This window comes from Rana temporaria, chromosome 7 (assembly GCF_905171775.1).
Source record: "Rana temporaria chromosome 7, aRanTem1.1, whole genome shotgun sequence".
Lineage (NCBI taxonomy): Eukaryota > Metazoa > Chordata > Amphibia > Anura > Ranidae > Rana > Rana temporaria.
Genome location: NC_053495.1, coordinates 194,879,855 through 194,891,145, shown reverse-complemented (window position 1 = coordinate 194,891,145; position 11,291 = coordinate 194,879,855). Strand labels below are relative to the sequence as shown.

Genomic DNA, 11,291 nt, shown 5'->3' with positions numbered 1-11,291 from the left:
AAGCGGCATTCATTGAGAAACGGCCACAGTCTCCTGTCATATGAATTGGATGCAGGGAAACCAGTGTGAACCAAGCCTCAAGCACCAGACGAAGCAGCTGGAATTACACAGTAAAGCTCTGAAATGTCTCAAAGACAGCCATGCCTTATGCATTTCCCTCTGCCAAAGTCTTTCCCAACATGCAGTAAGAAATAACACTAAGATTCAAGTGACAAGGTTGGCTTAATTCAAACCATTAAATTTGGTTGGTCCAGCTCACAAAAAACAAAAAAAATATGGCTGCTGGTGCTTTACAAGACAAGCACACTTTTCCGTCACAAAAAAAACTCGTTACCCTGAATTTAGAACATATTGAGGACATTGGACAAGGCCCTGGAATGGCAGATTCAGACCTACGAATTCTACATGGCAATGGACCTTTAGTTGCGCTACACCATTCATGATCTGCAACGCAAAATTTGCGCAGAAAGCGGAGGCAACGTTGGTCTTGGTTAGAGTTCTAGCAATACTTCGACTAAGACGAGTAGACACTGCACATTTAAAAAAAAAAAAAAAACATAATAAAATACAACCCAACCAAAATATTTACCACCCCTAACACGTCCCTAATAAGTAATAACAATTCGTTTTTTAAGAAACTGTTCCCATGAATACGAAATCTAAAAAAAAAAAAAAAAAAAATTAAAGAAAAAAAAAAAAACAAATAGAAAAAAATCATTGGTATAGATTAAAGTACATTTTTTTTTCCTTTTTTTTTTTTAAGTGGATTACAGAATCCTTAGTCTAATTTTAGCAAGGATCTGCTTGGTGTTGTAAGTGAAAAGAGAGAGACAGATGTTTGCTAGCGACGAGGACACTACAATATAATGCAAGGCTTCTTATCCTTGAAGGGGTTTTCTGATGCTGGAATGCCCATAAGCAAAGGGTCGTTCTTGGCATGTTCGTCACAGTAGCGCATGAGATCAGCCGATGCTTTGGAAATCTGGAAAGAAATAAAAAAAGATGAAAACTATGGGCTAGATTCATGTAGCCCTGCGTAACATTGTGCGGGCGTAACGAATCTCCGATACGTTACGCCGCCGTAAATTAGGGCGCAAGTTCCGTATTCATAAAGAACTTGCGCCCTAAGTTACAGCGGCGTAACGTATTTGGGCCGGCGTAAGCCCGCCTAATTCAAATGGGGATGATCTCGGCGTGTTTTATGGAAATTATTGTTGACCCCGCGTATTATACGTTTTTTTTTACGAACGGCGCATGCGCCGTTGGTGAAAGAATCCCAGTGCGCATGCTCGAAATTCCGCCGCAAATCGTCATTGCTTTCGACGTGAACGTAAATTACGTCCAGCCCTATTCGCGAACGACTTACGCAAAGGATGTAAAAAATTAAAAAATCGTTGCGGGAACGACGTCCATACTTAACATTGCGTACGCCTCATAGAAGCAGGAGCAACGTTACCCCGGAAAAAGCCTTACGCAAACGACGTAAAAAATTCCGCCGGGCGCACGTACGTTTGTGAATCGGCGTATCTAGGTCATTTGCATATTCTACGCCGAAAACGACGGAAGCCCTACCTAGCGGCCAGCGTAAATATGCACCCTAAGATACGACGGCGTAAGAGACTTACGCCAGTCGGATCTTAGCCTAATGTCGGCGTATCTAGCTTTCTGAATACAGAAAGAAGATACGCCGGCACAGCTTTGAATTTATGCGGCGTATCTATAGATACGCTGGCGTAAATTCTTGCTGAATCTAGCCCTATGGGGGCGCACATTCATGGTGCCGCTCCCATTGATTAGCCATTCAAACATGCAAATGAGGGAAATCCGGCGATTCACAAACCTGCGTGTGCGCCCGACGCGAGGTGCGCGCAAGTTGTACGTCAGGCGTAAAGTTATTCCCCATAAAGGAGGTGCAACCCAGCAGCAGACATGCAAAGGTCTGCACCAGGTAACACAAGCCGGCGTATTTTACGTTGGACGTGTGTCTGGCTGGGCGTAGGTTACGTTCACGCCGTACGCAGTGATCCGGCGTAGTTTAGGCAGTTGTTCCTACGTGGTTGTGAGCATGCGCAGGGGGATGCGTGCACGTCGCGGCGCAGTTCGTGTTAGGTATCTGTCTGGCGCTCAGCCCATCATTTTCATGGGGTCACGCCCACTTCCACCTACGCCGGTATACGCCTTTGAATCCCACGCCACGCTGGCGCAGCGTTGGGAGCAATAGCTTGCTGAATGCATTGCTTGCCTCTCTGCGCTGCGTTGGCGTAGCGTACATTGGTTACTCTACGGCGGCGTAATGTGCGCCTGCTCTCTGTGAATCTGGGCCACAGTGTATATATATGTATAAACATGAGTTAGGGACCTTAGATTGTAACCTCCTTGAGGACAAGGACTGATGAAGCTGCAAATATGACAAAATATTGGAGCCGAGCGTTACCTTTATTCTCTCTATAGACGCCTCCACTCGGAGTTGCTGGACAGTTCTCCTTGCTTGTGCTATGTTATTGGTGCTGGTAGTTTTGGTGGACATCTTTGGTGAAGTCTGAGGAAGAGATAGAAGGGAAAGTTGCAGGTTATCTAAAAACATTCTGGGTAATCCCAACATTCCACAGATACAAGCTTGATGTAGGCCACACGCATGCACACACCCAGGCTCTTGGCAGAGGAAAATTGAGACGCCTGGGAAAGGAATGTACTAAAAATTCCTCCGTCATGTATGTGACACACATGGCTCGTGCTGATGCGACATACACACCTTACAAACAATGGATTGGGTTTCACAATGTGGAAGGTTGAATTTTAGTTTTAATTTTAGCAAATGTCACACAAATCCATGACATCTAGAGAACGTGCCAGAACATGCTTGGTGTATTAATGAATACGAGAAATGTATTGAAATTCCATAACAATGAAAACTCCTAAAACGCCAGCATTTTATTTCTGGGATGGAGGACAAACACCAAGTCAAATAATAGGAACAGTTTGATGGCAAAATAGTTAATACTCATAAATGGGCTTTCCATTCTAGGTGCATCTTCTTCAATCACTGGTACACCACTGGAATCCAAACGGTCGATCAAGTCTACTTATATATTAGCTTGAAAAGAAATGGTCAACCTATCCATTCAGGAAAGATACAAGCTAGGTTCAACAGTGCTGAAACGCAATCTGTGGCAAAGCATTTTTCAGAGCGCAGCCAAGCATCTGCTGTCGGGCATTCAAGAGCACCCTACCGCCTGCCGAACAGCAGTTTATAATGGGGGGTTAATGTGCTACAACCACAAGCCAAGGATTCGGAACGTAGTTGCAGTGTGGTCCAGCTGATCCACCTGCATCAAGGTGCAGGTGGATCAGCCAGAAGGGATAGACTGGATTGGAGGTCCCTGATTATATGATAAGCAGGTACCGGCCTGTCTTTTCTCCGCTCTCCCCATATCTCATAAAATCAGGGACCTCCAATCCAGTCCCAGTTTATCCCTTCTGGCTGATCCACCTGCATCTTGATCTTTGAAATAATTTCTCCCTAACGGGATAAACATCCAAAACTTGCATTAATTGTACATTGCTTGAACCCAGCGTGCTGTATATTTTCAATTCTTTTAAAACGTATCCAATGAAATATTCACCATCCTTTATAATACATGAACTAATTGTCCTTCTCTACACACCCCTGAAGAAGGTTATCCCGAAACGCGTTGGGTGTAAAGAAGGTTCTTCTTGTATTTACCTATATGGTGACAATCTTTGGAACTCTGTAATTTAATTGAATATTTAATTTTTTTTTGATGAATATGTACAATGTGAATAAGGGCTCTTTCACACGGAGCGGACCGTTTCTGGGTCCGCTCCGTGTGTCTCCGTCGGCTCAGCGGGGATCCCCACTGAGCTGTCGGCGGATAGGGCGGTCCCCGCACACAGTGCAGAGACCGCCCTGTCTCAGCTCCGCTCTGCCCTATGGGGACCGCCCTGTCTCAGCTCCGCTCTGCCCTATGGGGAACCGGATACAGACGGACCGTCTGTCCGTCTGCATCAGTTCCGTTCCGCCGGACGGAAGAAAAATAGGGTTTTCTTCCGTCCGAAAACCGGATCCCGACGGACGCGGACGTTAGCGGATGCTCCATCCGCTAACGGACGCGATCCCATAGGGATGTATTACAAGTCCGTTAACGGACTTGTAATAACGGACAGGCGGAGCGGACGTCTGAAAGGGGCCTAAAACCTTTTTTACTCTCAATATCCTGTATATTTTGAAATATTATTAGTGCCTTAAAAGTCCACCCAGGGGAACCCCCCCTTTTTATTTTCTCATATTTACTGGATGTGGCACAAGCATACACTTGCCATTCACCCTCCTTTCATTCTCTACATTGTGACATCCACTTTAAATAAGCTGCAAACTGTCTTCACATAGAGATAAGTAATGATGGAGTCCACCTGTGTGCAACAGAAGTGTCACGTGATCCCAAATAGATCGGCTACTGGAAGGTCCCATAGTTTAATACTAGAGAACATCTCGTAACAAACATCATCACTAGGGTCCAAGGAGCCATCGAAAGTCCTATACCATCATGTCCAGAGCACACTAAAATAAATACTCTCTGTCTCGGGAACATCATCCAGTTACTGGGCAGGGATGGAATTTGTTGGAGATGCAACCAAAAGGCCAATGGTAAATCTAAAGAGTCTGCGGACATCCACAGCTTTGATACAAGAACAGTCAAAGGGACAATTCTAAGCTGGAGGCTACAAAAAGCAAAGTTTTAAGAAACTTGCTTAAAAAAAAAAAATCTCCTGTGGAGTTACCAAAAGGCATGCAGGAGAGGCAGCAGATTTCTGGACCGATGAAACAAAAAACTGTTTGGCCTCATGGAAAATGTCTCATTATGGAGCAGTGGTTTCCAGACTGTGGCCCTTTGCCTGCCTTTATCTGGCCCTTGGGACACTTTTCCTCCAGCGAACACCAATGATGGGGAACCATTCCTCCCGTTGCCACCATTGATTCTTCCCACTCATACCACACAACGAGATGCTTCCCCACCCATTGAAACCAATGATGAAGCATTTTCTACTCCCACTGGCCACAGCCAAGCCTCCCTTAAAGACTGAAGCATAGTAAACCGGCCCTTTGTTTATAAAGTTTGTTGTAAAGGAAACGCCATCCCTATTGTGAAGCCCAGTGGTGGCAACATGTGGTGGTGCTTTTCATTGACGAGGGAGAGAAACTGGTCAGAACCGAGGGAAAGATGGAGAGTAACACTGGTAGAAAACCTGGTTCAAGTTGCAGGAGGAGATCCAAGATGAAGATCATCTTTTAAGCAAGACAACAACCCCAAAAACACTTATGCCGTGTACACACGACCGTTTTTCATGACGAGAAAAATTAAATTTTTTCAATTAGTTATTAAAAACGATCGTGTGTGGGCTCCAGAGCATTTTTCCTCAATGTGAAAAATGGCCATTAAAAATTTAGAACCTGCTTTATTTTTTCTCGTTGTGAAAAACGGTCTTGTGTAGGCTTTAACGGCGGGGAAAAAACGTGCATGCTCAGAAGCAAGTTATGAGAAAGGAAATTTGCATAATAAGCCCAAAGGGCGGCGCCAATCAAATGGAACTTTCCCTTTATAGTGCCGTCGTACATGTTGTACGTCACCGCGCTTTGCTCAAGCATTTTTTTTTATGATCGTGTGTAGGCAAGGCAGGCTTGAGAGGAATCACAACGAGAAAAACTTTGCTTTTTTCCCATGAGATGAAAAATGGTCGTTTGTACGTGGCTTAAGGGGTTGATTTACTATAAATGGAGAGAGCAAAATCTGGTACAGCTATGCATGGTAGCCAATCAGCTTCTAACTTCAGCTTGTTCAATTAAAGTGGAGTTCCACCCACTTTTACAAGGTGGTCTTAAACTAAAGACTACCCCTCGTTTTTGGATTATTTTTTCTTGCCTACCTTTTTAAAAATAATAAATTTACTTCTGTGCTAGCCCAACCATGGCGCAGTACGTCATGTCCTCTTCTGCGGCGAGCCCTCCTCCGCTGCCTTCTGGAACCCATGTGTCTTTCAGAAGACAACCTGGCCATACACAAAGCACTCCGTGATTCGTCCATGCACAGTAGGAAACTGGATGTGGAGCCTGAAGGCTCCCCTGCCGGCTTCCCTTAGTTGGAATGGTGGCACCTGCACCCGAGCTGGTGGACGAAACTTCCTCGGGGGGCCGACATCGCGTGCTCCCTGTATAGGAAGGTGTCCTTTTTAAAAGTCAGCAGCTACAATACATGTAGCTGCTGATTTCAAATAACATTTTTGCGGCTGGAACTCCGCTTTAAGCTTTGACCAAAAAAAACAAAAAAAAACCTGGAGGCGGATTAATTTCTATGCAGAGCTTGCACCAGACGTTGCACACTCCAATTTTAGCAAATCAACCCCATTGTCTTAGAATGACTCAGTAAAAGTCCACATCTCAAAGCAAGCATCCTTGACGTACTTGAAAATTGCTGTTCAGAAAGGGTCCGGATTCAATCTTGCAGAAAAATGGGCAGAAATGACAGGAACTTGGTATGAAGAGACCGCAGAGATTTACCCCAAAAGATTGACAGCTGTAATTGCAGCCAAAATGCTTCTACTAAGTAACAACTCTGGGGTGCAAAGTAAATACTATACGTATTTTCCACCTTTAGCCCAGGTTCACACTGACTGCGGGGAAAAAAAATAAAAAAATCGCTCATTCCTGCATGTCAGTCCCGACTTTGGGGGCGATTTCAGAGACATCTGTGCAGGTTTCTGCCAATGGAAGTCGCACTCCCAAATCACCAAAAGTAGTACAGAAAATACTTTAGGAAATTGGCGCGGCACCGAGTCGGACGGTGCCATTACCGCCGATTTGGCATGCGATTTGACATTTCAAATCGCATCAATGTGAACCAGGGCTTAAGGCTACTTGGACATTTGGCGTTTAGCTTGTGTGCATTCAGTTTCAGCAGTTAATGTGCCTGGGAGGCACAGGAGCAGCGTCCAGCCCCTCTGCCTGCAGCCTGTCAAAGTCTATAGAATATGCTGCGGCTGGACAGGGCTAAATATTTTTACAGAGACATATGCCTGCAACACAGGTATATTGACAGGCTGTAAGCGCAGTTTGCATGCTGCACATGTGCCTCCCAGGCACACTAAACTGCCAGCATTTGATGCACACGGGCAAAACGCCAAGCGTGCGAACAGCAGGATATGGTAAGAGAGGCCAAAAAGAATAATTTAAAATCACTGTGCCATCAATTGTCACCACTGTGCCATGCCAAATGCAGCCACTGTGCCATGCCATAAAACGCAGCCACCGTGCCCATCAATTGTCACCACTGTGCCATGCCATCAAAAGCAATCACTGTGCCATCAATTGTCACCACTGTGCCATGCCATCAAAAGCAATCACTGTGCCATCAATTGTCACCACTGTGCCATGCCAAATGCAGCCACTGAGCCATGCCATCATACGCAGCCACTGTGCCATCAATTGTCACCACTGTGCCATGCCAAATGCAGCCACTGTGCCATGCCATCAAACGCAGCCACTGTGCCCATCAATTGTCACCACTGTGCCATGCCATCAAAAGCAATCACTGTGCCATCAATTGTCACCACTGTGCCATGCCAAATGCAGCCACTGAGCCATGCCATCATACGCAGCCACTGTGCCATCAATTGTCACCACTGTGCCAGGCCATCAAATGAAGCCACTGTGCCATCAATTGTAGTTTTGTAAAATAACAATTTTTATGCTTTTCTACCTTAAATTAATCTAAACTTTTAATGTTGCAAATTTAAAATGTAATTTATATTTATTCACACATACACACCGTCCATCTACCCTTGGTCCGGCCCCCGGGTCCAATATATGAACCCATTGCGGCCCTTGAGTCAAAAAGTTTGCCCACCCCTGCTCTAGCTGCTCAGGAACTAGAATTCCCGGCATCCTTCCACATCCTCGCCAGTGCAGAGTCACTAAATCTGTCTGGGAGGCATGCATGGCAAACCTCGAAACAACTACAGAGGGACCAAAACATCCTACAAACTATTAGAGATGATATTTTCCCATTGATTGCGGTGTCCGAGGCATATTGTACTGTACAGGGGAATGTCCACAGAGCAATAAACAGGATTTGTAAAGTGCCAGCATCAGCATTCAGCAAATCACACACAAAAGAAGTGATCTGTGGCACCTTGCCAGTCACTGAGCCGAGCAAACCGCTCTGAACTGTGTTGGGTGAAAACACGGGCAGAGTCACCATCCAGTCATATACCCGTGGGATACAAACGTTCATGACTGTAAACATCTATAAGTCATACACTCACTTTATTATTAGGTACACCTGTTCAATTGCTTGGTAAACACAAGTTGCTAATCAGCCAATCACATAGCAGCAACTCAATGCATTTAGGCATCTGGACGTGGTGAAGACGACTTGCTGAAGTTCAAACCGAGCATCAGAATGGGGAAGAAAGTGGATTTAAGTGACTTTGGACGTGGCATGGTTGTTGGTGCCAGACGGGCTGGTCTGAGTTAGGGTTGTCCCGATACCGATACTGAGCATTTGCGCGAGTATGCTCCCGATGCTACTTTTTTTTCGGAGGGCGGGTGGAGAGGGGGCGGAGAGAGCTGCTGCCACTGTCTAGTCCCCAAAGAGAAAGCCAAGCCCCCCCCCCCCCCGCTGCCGTCTAGTTGATCAGCACGGGGAACATTACAGCTTTCATTTGAATAGCTGTGTGTTCCCCGCCGTGCCTCGTCATATATAGCCCCTCCCCCTTCTCCGGGCATTTTCATAGACAGATCACCCATCCAGATCTGTCTATCAAAGTGCCCGGACAAGGGGGAGGGGCTATGGCGCGGCGGGGAACACACAGCTATTCAAATGAAAGCTGTAATGTTCCCCGCGCGATCAACTAGACGGCAGCGGGGGGGGGGGGGGGGGGGGTTCTTGGCTTTCTCTTTGGGGACAAGGCTGCATTTGAGGACAAGGCTGCATTTGGCGACGCATGGCTGCATTTGGCGACGCATGGCTGCATTTGGCGACGCATTTGGTGATACATGGCTGCATTTGGTGATACATGGCTGCATTTAAAAAAAAAGTATCGGCATCGGCGAGTACATGGAAAAAAGTATCGGTACTTGTACCCTGTCCTAAAAAAGTGGCATCGGGACAACCCTGGTCTTTCAGGTGTGTTTCAAAAACTGCTGATCTACTGGGATTTCCAAGCACAACCATCTCTCTGGTTTACAGAGAATGGCCTGAAAAAGAGAAAATATCCAGTGAGCGGCAGTTGTGTGGAGGAAAATGATTTGTTCATGTCAGAGGAGAATGGGCAGACTGGTTGGAGATGATAGAAAGGCAACAGTAACTCAAATAACCCCTCGTAACATCCAAGGTATACAGAATACCATCTCTGAACTCACAACACATTGAACCTTGACGCACATGGGCTACAGAAGCAGAGGACACCGGGTGCTACTCCTGTCAGCTAACAGGAAACTGAGGCTACAATTCACACAGGATCACCAAAATCAGACAATGGTAGATTGGAAAAACGTTGCCTGGTCTGATGAGTCTCGATTTCAGCTGAGACATTCAGATGGTAGGGTCAGAATTGTATGTAAACATGAAAACATGGATCCATCCTTCCTTGTATCACCGGTTTAGGCTGGTGGTGGTGTAATGGTGTAGGGGGGATATATTCTTGGCACACTATGGGCCCCTTGGTACCAATTGAGCATCACCATGGCCTACCTGAGTATTGTTGCTGACCATGTCCATCCCTTTATGACTACAGTGTCCCCATCTTCTGATGGCTCCTTCCAGCAGGATAATGCACCATGTCACAAAGCTCCAATCATCTCACCACTGGACAATGAGGTCACTGTACTCCAATGGCCTCCAATGGAGACTGGCATCATGGATGTGCGTCTGACAAATCTGCAGCAACTGCGTCACTATGGACCAAAATCTCAGGAATGTATCCAACACCTTGTTGTATCTATGCCACGAAGAACGAAGGCAAAAGGGGGTCCAACCGGCTACTAGCAAGGTGTACCTAATAAAGTGTCCGGTGAGTGTATAGTCCTGAATGCCGTTTTTCCTTATAGAAACATGAAATTGCATGGTGGTTAATTGTTATGGGCACCACATACACGTAAAGTCTTCTTGCAGATACTGTGACATCGATACTCGGGGTTACAGCTTTGTTACACTGGATGAAACTCAGAGCAGATTTAGGAACAAAGAGCCAAACACCAGACAAAAAAAAAAAAGATGAAACCCAATCCTAGCAGAACCCACCACACCTGTCCAGAGAGCGCGTCACTGGAACTCCAGGAGTATAAACTACCTGGGTACAGAGGGAATCACTTACTGCTTTCTTCTTATACGGCTATTGGCTTCTGGGACTGCTAGCCCCCAATTTAAAAAAAGAACAAAATTTTCACAAAAAACTGCAATATGTAGCATGTTCAGTCCCCTTTCAGGCGGGTGTTTTATCCGTCCATATCTGATCTGCGATTAGAAGGATAAAAAAAATAGGCTGCAATGTATCGCTATGGGGCAGCTAGATGTAAGCAGGCGTGCTTCCATTTACATCGCGGCACATTCAGGTTTGTTGGACTGGATACAAAAAGTTCATGTCCAGGTCTGATGGTACAGACCGGATGGGAAGTGGGCAGATATAAATGAGACGCACAGACATAGACGGGACGCACAGATATAGACGGACACACAGATCTAGATGGGACGCACAGACATAGATGGACGCACAGACCTAGATGAGACGCACAGATCTAGATGAGACGCACAGACATAGATGGGACGCACAGACATAGATGGGACGCACAGACATAGATGGGACGCACAGACATAGATGGGACGCACAGACATAGATGGGACGCACAGACATAGATGGGACGCACAGATCTAGATGGGACGCACAGATCTAGATGGGACGCACAGACATAGATGGGACGCACAGACATAGATGGGACGCACAGACATAGATGGGACGCACAGACATAGATGGGACGCACAGACATAGATGGGACGCACAGACATAGATGGGACGCACAGACATAGATGGGACGCACAGACATAGATGGGACGCACAGACATAGATGGGACGCACAGACATAGATGGGACGCACAGACATAGATGGGACGCACAGACATAGATGGGACGCACAGACATAGATGGGACGCACAGACATAGATGGGACGCACAGACATAGATGGGACGCACAGATCTAGATGGGACGCACAGACATAGAT

General features: G+C 46.2%; 1 protein-coding gene across 3 annotated transcripts in view; it reads right to left on the bottom strand.

Annotated features, from left to right (window-relative positions):
- Nucleotides 1-222: 222 nt before the first annotated feature.
- GNG12 (G protein subunit gamma 12) overlaps nt 223-11,291 on the bottom strand; it is a 184,134-nt gene continuing 173,065 nt past the window's right edge. For all 3 annotated transcript variants that reach the window (XM_040360734.1, XM_040360735.1, XM_040360736.1), the window contains 2 exons: nt 2,435-2,539; nt 223-982 (listed from right to left, as the gene is read on the bottom strand). In XM_040360734.1, coding sequence (XP_040216668.1) covers nt 857-982; nt 2,435-2,527 — 219 coding nt within the window. In that variant the 5' untranslated portion in view covers nt 2,528-2,539 and the 3' untranslated portion in view covers nt 223-856. The remainder of the gene's footprint in view (nt 983-2,434; nt 2,540-11,291) is intronic.